An 18,293-nucleotide genomic window follows, 5' to 3' on the forward strand; every position below is an offset into this window, starting at 1 on the left:
TATGCCAGAATATTGTTTAAGAGAAATTCAGTGGTTTGAGGTTTCTAAGTTTTAGTTAATTGGGCGTAAGCATATTTCATTTATTCCCTGTTTTATTCACTTTCACATATAATTTATATAACTACATTCTTCACTAAATTATACATTTATTTAAGGACAGTAGTTTACATCTTTGTCCTTAATCTTTGAAATTGACACAGGACCTAGAACATAGAACTTTACACAACAGATGATTTTTAAAAATTTTTTTACTAAAATAGCTGGGTGTGGTGGTGCACACCTGAAATCTCAGTGGCTCTGGAGGTTGAGGCAGGAGGATCATGAGTTCAAAGCCAGACTCAACAACTTAGTGAGGCCCTAAGCTAAGTTATTCTAAATAAAAATATAAAAAAGGGCTGTGGATGTTGCTCAGTGGTTAAGTGTCCCTTGGTTCAATCCCTGGTACCCTAAATAATGATAATAATAAAAATACAGAACTAGGGGTGGGGATGTGGCTCAAGCGGTAGCGCACTCGCCTGGCATGTGTGGGGCGCTGGGTTTGATCCTCAGCACCACATAAGAAAAATAAAAATAAAGATATTGTGTCCGCCTAAAACTAAAAAAAAACAAATACAGAACTAGGGCTGGGGATATAGTTCAGTTGGTAGAGTGCTTGCCTTGCAAATATAAGGCCCTAGGTTCAATCCCCAGCACCACAAAAAAAAAGAAAAAGAAAAACAGAACTAGCCCTCTATTTAATCTTGAACTAAAGAGAGGTCTCCCCAAGTCCTGTTAATAACAGAAAGGCTAATTAGGACCCTAGACATTTTTCAAGGTCTATTTAAACTTCAGGAAGAGTAGTAGGTTACAAAATACTAGAGGACAGGGATCATTCCCAGTTTTCTTCTGTCATTTGTTTCTAATGTGAATTGGCAGAGGTTAGTATTTGGAATGTTCCCTATCAAGTTTGGTATATTATATGGAAATGGAATACTTTTCCTTTAGCTATATTAGGTCTCTTTTACATTAGTGCTTTTAAATTCTCCAGTCAGGGTCATTTATGGAACTCTAATTGAAAGCATATACTAAGCATGCATGGGCCCTGGATTCAATCCCCAGCACCAAAAAAAAAAAAAAAAAAAAAGCCTGGGACTCAAGTCTACCTTAACTTATTTTCTTCTACCTAGCCTGTTTCGTTCACTTACGTCTGTGAGTCTTTACAAAGATAATTTATTGTTCCCATAATGCCAGTGTTTTCTAATTTACCACCTTTTTTCCCACCTAGTCTGTCAAACCACTGTTCTGTCTGCTTATCTGTTTTCTATGGAAAAAAATCTCCTTTGAAAAGTAGAGACTCAATATAGTAATCACCAGAAAAGTGATCATCTTCAGTTCTTTTCCACCGCCTAGCTCTTCTCAACATTTCAAACCAGAAACAAGACATGTAATTTCAATATAGATTGATGCAAATCTCTTTTTTTAAGATTTTTTAAAAGATCTTTACTTTATTTATTTTATCTATTTTTACATGGTGCTAAGGATCAAACCCAGTACCTCATATGTGCGAGGCAAGCGCTCTACTGCTGAGCTATAACCCTAGCCCCTGATGCAAATCTTAACCTGGGTAGACCTTCACTTATTTAATTTACATTCTTTTAAATAACTGAAAAGTTTTGGGTTTAAAAAGACAAGCAAGTCTGGTGTGGTGACACAAGCCTGTAATCCCAGCAGCTCAGAAGACTGAGGCAGGAGGACTGCAAATTCAGCCTCAGCAATTTAGGTCCTAAGCAACTTACAGAGACCCTGTCTCAAAATCAAAAGTAAAATGGATTGGGGATGTAAGGTCAGTGGTTAAGTGCTCGTGAGTTCAATCCCTGATACCAAATAAATAAATAAGTAAAATAAAATGACAAACCAGGTGTGGTAGCACATGCCTGTAATCCCAGTGAGTTTGGAGGCTTAGGCACGAGATTGCAAGTTTGAGGCCAGCCTCAGCAACTTAGCAAGACTCTGACTCAAGATAAGAAATAAAGAGGTCTGGGATGTGGCTCAATGGTAAGTACCCTTGAATTCAATCTCTGGTACCAAATTTTTTAAAAAGACAGTTTTTCTTAGATGGCAAAATATATACCAGGAACTGATAAGAATGTCGGTTAATTGATTAAACAGAGAAAATGATAATAGCAAAAGATTTTATAATTGAGTTTTTCCAACTCTGGATAATTGAAAATTAACTTCCCATTATTTTTTTCAGTTATGCTTTAGTATAATGGCTTTATTCTGTAGGCTAGATGCCATTTAAAATTTATGTATCTGATATTGTCTATCTTGAATAGTAAGCTTCTAAAATGCAGTTATCTGTCTCTATATGTGTCTTCTTTTGGTCCCCTTTTAAACTGTAATGAGAACATAAACACCTTAAGGAAAATAAAGAAATTTTTGACAAAAATGATATTGAACTTTTTGGATACTTAAAAAGTATTACTTAACTCTAAAGTAGAACTTCTCTAAAAATTTTTTTTGTTGTTTATTTCTTAATTTAGTACTTCTTTCTTTCTTTTTTTTTTTTTTTTTTGGTTCTAGGGATTGAACCCAGGAGCACTTTATCATTGAGCTACATCCCTGTTTTTTTGTTTGTTTGTTTGTTTGGTTGTTTGGTTTTTTTTCTCTTTTCTTTTTTAAAGATAGGATCTCTCTAAGTTGCCCAAGGCAGGCCTGAATTTGTGATCCTCTTGCCTTAGCCTCCTAAATTGCTGGGATTATAGGTGTGTGCCGAAATACTTGGCTAAGGCCTTTCTTTCTTTCTTTCTTTCTTTTTCCTTTAATTTTTTTTTTTAGTTATTGATGGACCTTTATTTCATTGATTTATTTATATGGGGTGCTGAGAATTGAACCCAGTGCCTCACACATGCTAGGCAAGCGCTCTACCACTAAGCCATAACCCCAGCCCAAGGCCTTTCTTAATGATGGTAATGACAGTGACTTTTTTTTTTAAATTGTAGTTAGACACAATACCTTTATTTATTTATATGTGGTGCTGAGGATCAAACCCAGGGCCTCGCACATGCTAGGCGAGCGCTCTACCACTGAGCTGCAACCCCAGCCCTGACAGTGACTTTAATCATAAATACTAATGAATTTCATATTGTCACACAAATATAGTCTTCAGATATTTTCCATAAATTGATATTTTTGAGTATAATTTGGGAAAAAAAAACCCCAAACCCGAATTAGTTGCTATAAAACAAATCACACAATCTCCCATGATTTCTCAATTTTCTAATCTGCATTTTTATATAAAGTAGGAGGTCTGTTTATATTGCATACATTGTTGAGAACTAAGTGATATAATCAGATTGGGTTTCATTGAGTTGCAATTCAACCATCCTGGATGTTCATCCCCTTATACTGATCTTACAAGGTGGTCAATAGTTTCTTTCTCCCCCTCCCTTTTTTAAAAAAAATTATTCATTCTTTTTTTTTTTTTTTTTTTTTTTGTGATGGGGGTCTTACTGTGTTACTTAGTCTGGTCTCAAACTCCTAGATTTAACTGATCTTCCTGCTTCAGTCCTCCCAAGTGCTGGGATTACAAGTGTTCGTCACCACTCTTGACTACAAATAGTTTCATTTCATTTAATACTTATCATCACTTGGTAGTGACTGACTGGAGCCCGGGATTAAAAAGCATGAGACTGTGTTTAAACTCAATAGAAGAATGCCACAATTGATTACTGAAGTCTGACACAAACAGTAGGAAGGTGTATTAGTCCATTTTTTGTTACTATAATGAGATAGCTAAGGCATACTAACTTTATAAAGAAAAGTTTCTTGAACTCACAGTTTTGGAGGCTGAATGTCCAAACAGCATGGCACAGGTTGTGGCAAAGGGCCCTTTTGACGTATCACCTCCTAATGGATGGCAAAGGCAGGAACTTGTGTGGGAGGAAGAGATCCCATTAATAGGCAGGAAGACAGAAACTGGGATCCCATTGGTCATGAGATCCCCTTCCCAAGGTCATGACCCTCATGACCTTATTAAGGACCTCTTTAAGGTCCTTATTTAACCATTAAGGATCTCCTATTAGGCCCCACAGCTTAACTGTCCCACCTCCCAAAATAACCATCCTGAGGACCAAGCTTCCAATATGTGAACCTTAGTGGGGACAGACAATATCCAAACCATAGCAAAGGGAAACAACTGTCAGAGCTTTCTGTATTTGTTATCATCCAATTTCAGGTTAGATTTATGTGGTAATTCTAGGCTTTGTAGGTAAGACATGATGTATTCCCAAATCATGTCTTTTATGTTGATAAAACACTTGGAGGAGTTGTGGCTCAGTGGCAGAACACTTGCCTAGCATGTGTGAGGCACTGGGTTTGATTCTCAGCACCGTGTATCAATAAATAAAATAAAGGGGCTGGGGTTGTGGCTCAGTGGTAGAGTGCTCGCCTAGCACGGGCAGGACCCAGGTTTGATCCTCAGCACCACATAAAAATAAAGGCATTGTGTTGTGTCCATCTACACCTAAAAAAATAAATATTAAAATAAATAAATAAATAAATAAAATAAAGATTCATTGACAACTAAAAAACTTGGAATTCAAGAAACTCTATAAAAATTTAGAATATTTCAAGTATGCAAGCTCACAAAATTCTTCTAACCCTTTCAATATTTAACAATAATAATATATTTTTTTCAGTTTTGTTTTTTTAGTACTTGGAATAGAACCCAGGACCTCAGGCATACTAGGCAAATGCTCTACCACAAGCCATAAACACTGGTTTTATTTTTTATTTTTATTTTTTAAAAATATTTATTTTTTAGTTGTAGTTGGACACAATACCTTTATTTCATTTATTTATTTTTATGTGGCGCTGAGGATCTATCCAGGGTCGCGCATGTGCGAGGCGAGCGCTCTACCGCTGAGCCACAACCCCAGCCCCTTAAAATATTTTTTTAATTTATTTTTTAGTTTTAGGTGGACATAATATCTTTATTTTTATGTAGTGCTGAGGATCGAACCCAGTGCCCCATGCATGCTGGGCGAGAACTCAACCACTGGGCCACAACCCCAGCCCCTAAACCCTGGTTTTAAATAGCTCCTTGACATTAACAAATTGAGAGAACTTAATAATCTTCTTTTGCCTTTACCATTCATGATAAATACATATCTTGTTTATTTTTGTTTTTGACACAGTTTCTCACCACATTGTCCAGGATGACCTTGAACTTGAAATTCTCTCATCCTGTTGAGTAGCTGAGATTACAGGCATGTGCTACCATGCCTGGCTCAAATATGTATCTTCTATGTTTAGTATAAGAAGTAAGACATAGACTTTCTAATTGCTCACATCACGGTAGTATAAAAAGCAGATCCTGTATATTTTCTCCCTCTAGCACAGAGCTAGCTGTCTTTTAACATAGTAATAGCATCTAATGATGAGTAGCAGTAGTTCAGAAAAGAGTAGAATCAACCATGTGATGTGTTTTTACAGTTTTAATTAATTTTTCAACAGTGGTCTTTTCTAGAATTGAGGGAATCTTAGTGGTTTATAGTCCACACCTTTTAGAGGCATGGTAAAACCTCTCATGCTAGGTTAAGTGACTTTCCCAAATCACAGAGCCAGAATTTAGCAGTCCCATTTTCTAACAAAAGTCAAATATTAGATAGATTTAAATATGAATAGCACTTAGTTAGAGGCAGAGGATACAGAACATTATTTTTGCTTTTCTCTGTTAGTTTGGAGAGTTGCCTGCTTCAAATACTAGTTTAATTGTGTGCTGATATAATCCATATCCTAACTTGCCTGGGCATTGCAACAAGATTTTTCTTTTGTTACTATTTATAATAAAAAAATTCTGACTAAGGGCTAGGGTTGTGGCTTGGTGGTAGGGCTCTTGCCTGTTATGTGTGAGGCACTGGGTTCATTCCACGGCACCACATAAAAATAAACAAATAAAATAAAGGTATTGTGTCCATCTACATATATATATATTTTTTTTACTAAAGTGAAGTTAAGAGGTATCTTCTTAGAGAAGTTCTTAACATGCAGAAAGTTCTGCAGAACTACAGAGTTTGACTTGGTTGTCTCTTAACATCTTGTCTACATAATGACAAAACCAAGAAATATTTCAAATTGGAATTTGGATTCACGCTATGATTTAAATATGTCCCCCAAGTTCATGTATGGAAATTGATTTCCTATGAAGTACTGTTGGGAAATGGGGCCTAGCAGAAGGTGTTTGGGTATGGGGTACCATCCTCTTGATGCAATTGTTGAGAGAATGGTTTTATTCATGAAAGAATGAGTTTAGCCCTCTCTTGCTCTTTTGCCCTTATCCTCCTTTAACCCTTCTGCCATGTGATGCCTTCTGCTGTAGGATCAAGTGAAAGAAGGCCCTTATCACGTGCTCATGCCTTGATCTTGAAATTCTCAGCCTTCAAAATTATGAGGAAATAAATTTTTGTGCTGAATCAATTATATATTGATAATTGTTATAGCTGAACAAACAGATAACAACAGTTGCTCTTAACTGTGATTTTTTTGTTTATTTCTGTTCCCTTTGGGTTCTCTAATTTCCTTCTTAGTAGCAGAAGCACACTTATAGATCTGAATGGAGTGGTGTATTAGGATCACAGTAGTGGAATCCAAAAGGCTTAGTCAAAATTAGTAGTCAGTTTACTGGAGCTTGAACTCATTTTGTTAATTAGAGATGCTTAATAGATTTATTATAATATGATTTGCTCTCTATTATACAATATTATGGAGGAAATAGATTGTCATCCAGGGGCTAGAAGCTCAGGGAAGAAATTTTGGGCATTTATAGATACTTGGTCGTAGTTTTGAACAACTTGGTGTTTGAAGTATTCAGCATCCTGGTGAAGCTAGTTACCATTTCTTCTTCAAATAACTTTTGGACTGCCTGATATATGCCAGGTATGGTACCAGGCACCATGGATGCAATGGTGAAAAATGAAAAACCCAGTCCCTTCACAGAGCTTGTAGTACTCAGCTATAAAAAAGCCTGGCCTTTGATTCATTTCCTCACAGAGGAATATAAGGAGAAATGGTAAATCAAAATTTGTTATATGTTTGGAAAGAATTCTCAATACTGCCTTAAAATTGAGTATTAAATTAATAGCATATGTCAGCCTTTGTTGCTGTTGGATTGCTTCAGTTAGTACCAAATTTTACTTAGCTATGGGCAAAATGTCTAAATGGTGTTTTCATCTGTAATCCTTGCTTGCCTTGGAAGTTACAGGGCAATTGATTTCAAATGATCTTTTACATTATGGTTTGAGACTCTTAAATAGGAGTGTTTACTGCAGTTGTTTACCAGAAAACTTTGAGTGACATCTGAGAAATAAGATCTGTCTTATATGTAGAGATGGTTTCTCTGTGATGTTCCCTGAACTTTACGTTGGCTTTGCCAGAGATCTCTATTTTTACAGTTGTGTGCGTCATTGTTGTTTCCAGCTGATAGATGTCTGAATGCAAATTCACATCCTTCCTGTTTTAGAACTTGTGGGGCTTGGCTTCAGCAGCTGGATAGACAGCAGGGAGGTCACTGAGAATAGAAGGTTAGACTATTAATTCTTTCCTTGTCTCCATACAACATTCTGTGTTAAATTTATTTGCTACATTAGTTGAAAGCATTCCAGCTGTTACATTTTCTTGGTCTTCAGCCTCCTTACAGCCTTTCTGTTTAGTTTGAAATCCACTCTCCTACCCTGATTTTCAAAACTGTGTACTTCTTTGCTTCTGCTCTTGTGTTCTCTCTAGTGATCCATTCTGTTCTTGCATCTTTTACCTATTTTTTCTGCCAAGTATGAATAGCAATTTCCAGAGCTTTTTCTGAGGCCTTCTCTTCCTTTCTGTTCCCTTCTCAACCTCCCTACCCTTTCACCTTTTCTTTTTTCCTTTACTTCCTCTCAGTTTTTCAAAAGCATTCTTGTGTCCATTTGCTAAATATACATTTACTTGGCACCTGTGGTGTGTTTTACTGTACTAGGGTTTTGGAATATAGGAGTGAATGAGATAGGCACAGCCCCAGCCTTCATAGCATTTACAGTGAATTTACCAATTAATTCATAGATCGTAGTTGTGAAATATTTTGAGAACTACTGGTTGATGTAAGAACATGTAATTTGGCAATCTGTTATAGTTTAAGTGATCAGTGAAGTATTCCTTAAGGAAATCATTTTCAGCCAAGATCTGAAGTTGAGTAGGATTTGTGAGGTGGCAGCAGAGCATGTTCCAGAAAGCAAGTCCCTCTCAGTATTCTAGTCATATCTGTCCTTTATTTGAATACACCATGCTTCTTCCCACTTCACTAGGTATGATATGCAAGTTACCGTCTTTCCTCAATCCCACCTAAACTGATTCTTTACTGTAATCCCCTTTCCTCCCCAGTTCACTGAATTAAAACTTTTTGTGTCCTTGATTTCCTTTGAAATAGATTTGAGATTTTCTCTTTCTTCTTTATTTTTTGAGACAGGATCTCATTAAGTTGCCCAGCCTGTCCTCAAATTTATGATCCTGCCTCAGCCTCCCAATTAGGTAGGATTGTAGGTATATGCCACTGTGCCCAGTGAAGACTCAGTTTTTATCATTTTACTCCTTGGCTAAAAAACCTAGATTGCTGATGCACAAGATCCAGATTCTCCTCATTTGGGTCCTTCATTATCCTCCTCAGACTTTCCAGTTTTCTTTCTCAGCACACACCTTTTAGGACCAGCAGATATTCCTCTAGTTCCCCCTGTAAACCATGCTCATTTTGCTCTTTTTGCCTCTTCCTTTCTGTTCTCCCTTTAACTTTTATCATCATCTTCAGGAAAACCTTCTTTCCTTCTGTTGTTGTTTCCAGTACTTGGGATCAACCCCAGGGCCTCACACTTGCTAGGCAAGTGCTCTACCACTGAGCCACATCACCAGCCCTTCAGGAAATCTTTTCAACTGCCGTGGCCCTCAGCAATCTCTTCTGTTCTGAACTGATTGCTCTTACTCAATTTTCATATATGTTAATGTCATTTTCTGATCTAAATTATGAATTTAAGAATGGGGACTAGACTTACATCAGTTTTGTATTCTTCAGTTTAGGATTCACCAAATAGGTACTTAATGCTTTGATGATGCCCACAGATTGATTTGATTTGATTTAGTGGTTATTAATTCATTTTTTAGATATCATCTTTAAAAAAATCTTTTTATTTTTAATGTGGTGCTGAGGATAGAGTCCAGTGCCTCACATGTGCCAGGCAAGTGCTCTACCACTGAGCCATAACCCCTGCTCTATTAATTCATTTTTAACAAGGGACTGTGAGTGGCTAATGTTGTCACTTTTCTATCCTACATGTTGAGTTTAACTGAAATGAACAGTAGATACCAATCTAGATTGAAACAAGAAAATAATTCATTTTAGTGGGCTCTACTACTCCAGGGTTATTTTCTACCAGTTAAATTCTCATATTTACAGAACCTGGCAAAAATTTCTTTTAATATTATAGCTATTTCTATAGTTCTTGAAGTTTACAAGTTTTGTTTAAATGATTTAATTTAAAGAAATTAAATTTATTTAATTTATCCTCATCACAACTTTTTTGAGTTAAGTGACATTATGTTCATTTTACATAACAAGAAATTGAGGTATCAAAAACGTAAATAACGGTCACCCAGCTAGTTCATAGTAGAGCTGTGACCTGAATGTAGGCCCACTGACTTTAAACTCCTTTGCTAATAACCTTAGTTTTCTTAATCAAGAACCTGCCCTACCAGGTGTAATAGTGCATATCTGTAATCCCAGTGATTACCTCTGGAGGTTAAGGTAGAGGATCACAAGTTCAAGGCCAGCCTTGGTAATTCAGTGAGACCCTGTCTCAAGAAAAAAAAAAAAGACTGGGAGATGTTGCACAGCACAGCACCTGGGTTCAATCCCCAGTACCAAAACAAAACAAAAAGAACTTGCCCTTGGGCTGGGCTGGGGATGTAGTTCACTAGTAGAGGACTTGTCTAGCAGGTATGAAGTCCTGAGTTCTATCCATAGCCCTTGATCAGTAGTAGTACCTAACCATTGTCTTGTGAGGACCTTTGTCATTGTGTGTTTTAGTTTTTAGCAGTTTCTTTCCTGAAAGAATGATAAAGAAATTAATTTTTTTTTAATGGGTTAGGGATCCCAATGATTTTGCCTTGGCATCTTTCTAAGACTTTAACTTAGAAAGAATTTATATGGAATTTACTTATGAATAAAGTGATGATTGAAGCCTAAACTGACTGGTGTAGTTCAGTATTAATTAGTTACTACCTATATCTCCAGTAGGCTGTGTACTCAGCACCAAATCTCGATGCCTGACTTTTTCTAGTCAAGTATTAAAATGTATTACCAGGGCTTCTTCTGCAGAAGTGTCTATGAGTGAGACCATAAAAGTCTCTGCCTCTTGCTGGTTTTGTCTGATTACAGAGGCATGGCACTTGTAGAATTTAAAAACTTATTTTGTGTTCTTACAATGCTTAGGAGCTACAGAGTGGGTGTTCAGACAAAAAAGCCTACTTACTGAAGTGTTTATGCAAAGGATCATTTTTAGAGAGTTATGTGGAATGGAATTGGGTCTGACGTCAGTATTCCGTGTGTTTTCTCTCCCTTGGAGGAATAGCCCATATGTAGAGACAGATGTGAGACTTAAGTCTTTTTTACATATAAATAAAGCTGGAGAGAATGAGAACTTCACTGTAAAGTAGAAGTTAGGAAAGAAAACAGCTTATGTAAATGAGAGATGACCAAGTTTCTCTCTCTATCTCTCTCTCTCTTTTGTACTGGTGATTGAACCCAGGATGTTTTACCAAATTATCAAGGCTGGCCTCAAACTTGGGATCCTCCTCCCTTTCTCCTGAGTTGCTGGGATTACAGGTGTGTACCACCATGCCCAGCTTCGAGTTTCTTCTAAATGCACTTTTTTAAACCTTAAGTCATGTATAATCTATAAACTAAATGTACAGTATAATTTGATAACAATAGAGCAGGTACTTGTGGGACTATCACCAAGGTCAAATAATAGAACATTCTAACCTTCTAAAAGTTCCCCCTGTTAGTTCCTTTTGATCCCTTCCCACAACCACACTTTCAGTGGCAGTCTGCTGACTTTTATGGTGATAATTTCCTGAATTTATCTTTTGATTCACTACTTCATTATACATCCCTAAATGATTCAGTTAGTTTTGCCTGAATCATCCTATATTTATTCTTTTATGTTTTGATCTATCACTTAATATTTGTTTTAATAATCATACTTGTTATTATATATATCTGTTCTTAGTAAAATATTTTATTATACTAAAATTTATTTATTATTTTACTATTGATGAATGTTTGGTTGTTTTCAGTCTGAGTCAACTACAAATAATATCACTTTGAACATCAGTGAACTCATTTTTTGGTGTAAGCATTTCTGTTGGCTATACTTGAGCTTGAACCATATGAAAACCATTTTTGTGGATCAAACATATTGATCATATGGTATTACTGATCATTAGATCACATCATATGATACAATGTCTAGATTTAGGTATTAAATAATTTCCTATGATTGTTGGATTTTAGGATATAAACATTCAATTTTAGTAGATTCTACCAAATAGTTTTCTAAAGACTTTGTATCAACTTAATCTCTTATCAGCAATGTATATATAATTGTTGCTCCACATTCTGGCCAATATTTGGTATTATAATTTTTCATTGTGGTTTTACTTTGCATTTTCTGGGTACTAATGAGATCAAGCACTTTTTCATTTGTTTTGGCTTTGAGGTACCTATTCAAATAATTTGCCATTTATTTATTTATTGTAGATGGATACAATACTTTTATGTTATTTATTTATTTTTATGTGATGCTGAGGATTGAACCTAGTACCTCATGTGTGCTAGACAGGCACTCTACCACCGAGCTATAGCCCCAGCCCTTATTTGACCATTTTTAAAGATTTGACTATATCTGATTGTTTAGCAAGAGTTCTTATATATTTTAGAAATAAATACTTGATGGTTAAATGTTGCATATATCTGCTCCTGTCCTATGCTCATCTTTTCTTTCTCTTAATGGTACCTTTTGATGAACAAATATTCCCAATTTTAATATTATTTCCAAGAAGTTTGATTTTGTTTTTTTCTCTTTTAAGTCTACAGTCCATCTAAAGTTGACTTTTGTGTGTGGAGTGAGGTTGAAGTTAGGTTCCATTTTTCCCCTAATGAATATTCAGTTATGCCAGCACCAGTTCACAAAAGGACTGCCCTCTCCCCACTGCTTTCTGGCATTTGTCTGCCATAAATTGGGGTCTCTACATGCCTGCATGCTAAGCTGTCTATTCTGTTTCATTGGTCTAGTCCTGAATCATTAACTTCCTGTCATAATTACTATAGCTGTATGGTAAGAAAGCCTCTCATCTTATTTTTCCCCCAGTTCTTCAAACAAGTTTAATCCTATATAATTCCAAGACATTTTCTTTTTTTAAACAAATCTACACAGGAAACATGATTTTTAAATATAAACAATAACTTAAATGCCCTATCTTGACTACATGGAAAGCGTGTGGCATCTTTGCTGAGTCTGAAAAGAGGGCTGCCCAGATGACTCGTGAGAGGAGGTTAAGAGGAATCTCTTCCTAGGACCTTGGTATTGTGAGGGCCTTCCTGTGCCTATTCCCTGGGACACAAGGCAAACCTCCTTCCTTGCAGTTGAGTGCAGTCTAGGAGCGATCAAATCCATCATCTTTTTTCCTGAGTGCAGATGTTCTTGTTGAAACTGCCAAGCTGAGAGGACTGCTTCATAGCCCTCCCTCTTGTAGTCAGAGACAGTGTAGTCTGTGAGCTGCACCCACCGACTGATGGCAAGGGCTGCTGCTCTCCTGCCACTTTATGACTGCACACATACCATGTGCCCTGCAGCATGCCATCTCTCTGCACATAGTAGTTATGAAATGAGTGGACTTGGGCCCCCAGCAGTGCACCCAAACCCATTCACTGAACTGACCCTGTAGGCAGGGGCCTGCCTCAGCCTCTGCTGTCACCCAAAGCTGTGTTATTCTGCTTATAGTGCAGGGAGGAGTACAGCCAGGGATCACTTTTTTTTTTTTTGGTAGTGGGGATTAAACCCAGAGGCACTTTACCACCGAGCTACATCCCAGCCCTTTTTATTTTTATTTTTTTGAGACAGGGTCTTACTAAGTTGCTAAATGCTGGCTTTGAACTTGCAATCCTCTTGTCTCAGCCTCCTGAGCCAGAGATCACTTTTCATGACAAGATGCTGCAACTGGCCATGGTCAAGTTTTGGGTGTTGAGGCCAAAGTGCCTGCTGGCCTAGGGGAATCTCCCAAGGGTCCCTGGCTTTCAAGCCTCACTCCTTTCAGATCAGAAGCTGAGCCATAGACTGGGGAGAGAAGATTTAGGCTGGCCTCAGCCCTCCTCTGGCCCGCGAGCTGCTCCTATGATGTTACTCTCTTATTCTTTTTTAAGAGTGCCTTGGCTATTCTTATTCTTCTGCATTTCCATGTACGTTTCAGAATTAACATGTAAAGTTTCATGCTGGGTTTCTGTTCTCCCAACTATAAGGCTCAGGGGTCACTCCAGGTAAACTGGGCTAACTGGGCTGTGCAAAATAACCACACAAGAGACACAAATGCCTTTTTCTTTGGGGTCACTGTGATGGCTCCTCTGACCTTAAGGGTCCACTGGAAGAGAGAGAGAGAGAGCATCGCATTGACCCCCTTTTATTGAGGAGAAGCTATTCAAATGAGGCAAGGAGTCAGGTTTCAGGGGGCTGAGTCTATCTTCATGATGTCCACTGTCAGCAGGATGATTGACACTTGGGTAGGCCACACCCAAGGGCACAGTAAGAGAAGGGGACGCACACAAGGCACTTCCATGGAAGATTCTATCCTAAACAGGGCAAGGGGTTATATTTCAAAGGAAAAGGTGAGCATAGCTCCACCCATGGGGCTGTAGCAAGACACACCCATGCAGGAGACACCGACCCTCTAACCCAAGAAGGGTGGGGAAAGCTCTGCCACATTTCTGTGATTGAATGCCTCAGCACCCAGCCAGGGAGTGTGACTCAGTCACATGTGAGGTTGGTCTCCCACAGTTTCACAAGTCTGTGGGAATTTCGGTTGTTTATAATCTACCAATTTATTTCGAATTGACATCTTTATAATAGTTTTCGTCTAGGAATAAGGTATATCCATTAATAAGTTCTACTTTATTGCCTCTCAAACATTTTTCGAGGTAATATTTGTTATTTCAATTTTTTTAATTGAAAATAAAATATATATATAACAAAACTTACCATTTTAAGTGTATAATTTGGTGATTTTTATTACATTAATAATATTGTGCAACTATCACTAATTTCTAATTTTAGAATATTTTCATCACCTCTCTTTCCTGAGAAACCCATACCTATTAAACTGTCATTCCCCCAGTCACTAGAGACCTCTGCTTTCTGTCTTAGAGGATTTGTCTGTTCTGGACATTTCATGAAAATGAAATTATTTAATACTGGCCTTTGGTGTCTGATTTCACTTATAAGTGTAATGTTTTTAAAGTTCATCCATGGTGTAGTATATATCAGAATTGTATTCCTTTTTATGGGAATACTATTGTTTTGTATGGATGTCTCACATTTTAATTATGTGTATATACCACATAAAGTCATTAGCTGATGATCATTTGTCAATGAAATTTCATAATGTTTTTAACAGAGCAGTCTCCCGCCTTTTATTATATTTTCAAATTCTTGTAAATTATACTGTTGTTTATTTAGTTTATTGATGTATACAAGAATATATGATTTTGATTTTTATATCCTGTGAGTGTAAAGTTTAATAAACTGTGTTAGTAATTGCAGAAAGTTGCTGGGTGCAGTGGCATGTGCTGTAGCCCCAGCTTTTCTGGACACTGAGGCAGGAAGATCACTTGAGCCCAGGAGTTGAGTTCAATACCAGCTAGGGCAACATAGAGAGACCCTGTCTCAAATCCAAAAATATTCTCTAGATTCTTCTGGACTTTATATATATATCAGTCATATCATAATGAATGAGTTTTGTTTCTTTTTTTCTATGTTTTCTCCCAGTTGCTTCTTTCTTTAAAAGAAGACAGGTTAATGCTGCCTAGAACCTCTAGCATGATGTTGAACAGAGCAGTGATAGCAGGTAGCTGTGACTTATTCCTAATCCCAAAGGAAAAGCTTCAACTCTTCACCACTAAATATGAGATTTGCTATAGATCTATTTGTGTCTTAGGTGGTCTCTATTTTAGCTGAAGGCTGGCAAACTGAAAGGGCTTTCTGGTGTCAGTTTTTGTATGTTTTTTGTGGTGCTAGAGATTGAACTCAGGTCCTTGAACATGCTAAGCAAACATTTTAACACTGAGCTATACTACAACATTAGCTCTGGTTTTTTTTAAGGAAAATTTAGATGAGCTTCTTAGAAAACTTTGCCTATGATTCAATTTTTTCACTCTTGAGATACGGCTTTTGAAGTCATACTGACCTAGTTCCAAATATGGCTCTGCTATATGCTCATATGATTTTGTGAGGAATATCCTTTTAGGCAGAAACTGTCATATTTATTTGTTTCTGCATCCTTAGTTCTAATTTAATGTCTGATACATCACAGGTACTTAAAATGTGTATGTTAACAATATGAAGTTAATTTGTCTGAGTCTTGACTACCTTATTTATAAAATTGGAATAATTCCTTATAGGCTTCATTATGATTATTTAAAAATAATATATGTAACATAGTTGGCATGTAAAAAGCATAGAAATGATTAGTTTCCTTGAGATTTAATTTTCTTTAACTGATTACATTAGTAATCTGTTTTCCATCTTTAGGAAAGAAGTTTCTCCTAGAAACTTTTTTAAAAAACTTTTTAAAAACTTAAAATGTTTAAAAATTCTCCTGTGGTTGCTAAATATTCTGATGGCTTGGAGATGAGAGGGAGAATTTGATTCTAATTTGAAATGAACTTTTTAAGAACAGAAGGAACCTACAGATGGTGTAGTATGATCCATTGAATTAGTCAATTTTGTGAAAAACATAGTACCAACCTACTTTTAAATGAATATATTAATATTCTACTGTGAGTTCTGGTGAATTCATATTGTTTGCAACTAAATGACTCTAGTTCTGCTAAAACATATTTTTCATAATCTTCTTCACCCATGCAGTTCTGATATCTCAGTTGTGCTAAACTTTTGCTGCAGGAACAGTTCTGATGTCTTGGTGTCAATTATGTTGACTTTTCAAAGGAGATGATACACATGATATTGCTATACCATCCATGAGGTACAGTGTATCCTTCATGGCTCTGTCAGAAGTGTCAGGCTTCCTCACCTATTAGCTTTTGAATTTAGTCATGCCCTTTTGTTGTCTGGAATAGAGGTGATAGATTGGAATGGGGCAACAGTAAGTGGAAAGGAGGTTTTCCAGAAGTAACTTGTAGACTCAAGATGACTTCAAAAGTATCCGTGGGACTAGAGGGATTTAAGAAGCCAAACTATAAAAAGACCACCTAAAGCTTATATACATGTTTCCCCACCAATCAGTAATCTAAATAATACCCTTCCACTCCTATTTAAGTGAAGAAAGCACAGGTTACATTGTCTGAGGGCATAACTGTTTGTTCCTCTAAAACCCTGTGGAAATTCTTAGGATTGTAATTAATGTTCCCTACCCTGCAGGGACCTTTGCAATTACTGATGAAAAGTTGGCCTTTCTCCATTTCAGATTGACATCAGCAAATGTCATTATTTAGTGGATTTGGACACCATGAGAGAAACACTGCGGGAGCCGAAATATTTATCCAATCGGGAAGAATGGATCAGCTTGGCCCATAGACCATTCCTTGATGCTTCTAGGTATGTGGCTTTAATCCTAAGAGAAATACTAAGAACAATAGGGTGAAAAATGGATTATAGGATTAAATAGCTACTTCAGCCAACCAGGACTGGAAGTTATCATTTCTTTTTTTAAAAAAATGTTTTTGTCATTTCCTGAGAAATCTAAGAATGCTCTTTTTCAAGGCACCTGGAAACAAAGTATACTGAGGTATCATTCAGATGAAAGGCTTCTAAGTAATGCAGACGGGTCTACTGTGGAAAACTCAAATAAATCAGTGTTCAATACTGATTATTTTTGGTAATCAACTTAAGCTACGTAAACTGAGAGTATTCTGACACTATTAGGAAGATTGTGTCCTTGAGAAGCTAGAGGTTCATGTCTACAATTTTCAGTTTCAAATCTCAGTCAGCATTGGGATAGGTCGTATTAGATCTTAAATAGAGACACCTTATTTGGTTTATTTACCAGGGCTTGTCTGACTCTTCAGAAAGGTCTCAGAATGAATGATAGGAGATCAGGAGATTCAGGTGTAGGAGTGAAGGGAATGGTGATTTGGTGGTTTGGAGATGGACAGGAGAAACATACAATAAATATAATAAGACATAAATTATATAGTATATTAGAATATGATAAATGCTAAGGGAAAAGATTAGCAAGTTCAAAGGACTGAGAGTTAACTAGAGCTAAAGGCTACATACACCTTTAGCTACATGGTTAGGGTAGGCTTCACTGAAAAGATGGTGTTTAAACAAAACCTTTGAACAAGGGAGGAAGGAAGGCATGTTGGTACCTGGTGGAAAAGCTGTGAAAAGACTTTGGTGAGGAAGCAACAATAGGAGGTTAGTGAGGCTGGAGCTGAGCAGGAGTGGGGAATGATAGGCTCTGTGGCCAGGGTGTATTTTTCTAGTTATGTATAGCTGTAGCCACACTAGTAAGGCACAGATTAGGTAAACTTAACAGGGTTGATTTTTTTTTTTTTAAATACAACTTTATTGAAGTATAATATATAAGCCATTTTTAGTGTACAACTAAATAATTATTAGTATTAGTAAATTCATCAAATTGTATAATCATTACCACAATTTACTTTCATTATTTTAAAAACCATTTTACTTACTTTTATCTTTTTGTGGTGCAGGGAATGGGACTTGGGATTTGATTGGCTGGGCAAGTGCTCTACTGCTAAACTACAGCCTCAGTCCTAAAATTCTATTTAACAACATTTTCATCTTCCAGTAAGATCTCTTTTTCCCACTCCAAATACCAGGGATCCACTAATCTATTTACTGTTTACATATATTTGGCTTTTCTGTATTTTTTGTTTTCCATGGTGCTGGGAATGGAACCCAGGGCCTTGCATATGCTAGGCAAGTACTCTACCATTGAGCTACATTCCCAGCCCCTACTCAGCATGTTTTTGAAGT

At 36.8% G+C, this 18,293-nt stretch overlaps 1 protein-coding gene across 9 annotated transcripts in view; it reads left to right on the top strand.

Annotated features, from left to right (window-relative positions):
* Alg9 (ALG9 alpha-1,2-mannosyltransferase) overlaps positions 1–18,293 on the top strand; it is a 97,951-nt gene that overhangs the window by 47,300 nt on the left and 32,358 nt on the right. For all 9 annotated transcript variants that reach the window (XR_009228857.1, XR_009228858.1, XR_006856516.2 and 6 more), the window contains exon 14: positions 16,756–16,886. Coding sequence is in view for 3 of the 9 variants with exons in the window: in XM_046465874.2 (XP_046321830.1) it covers positions 16,756–16,886 (131 nt within the window). In the remaining 6 variants the exon portion in view is untranslated. The remainder of the gene's footprint in view (positions 1–16,755; positions 16,887–18,293) is intronic.

Source organism: Marmota monax, unplaced genomic scaffold (assembly GCF_021218885.2).
Source record: "Marmota monax isolate L192 unplaced genomic scaffold, Marmota_monax_Labrador192_F-V1.1 WCK01_AAM20220418_F8-fsc00045, whole genome shotgun sequence".
NCBI classification, from domain to species: domain Eukaryota; kingdom Metazoa; phylum Chordata; class Mammalia; order Rodentia; family Sciuridae; genus Marmota; species Marmota monax.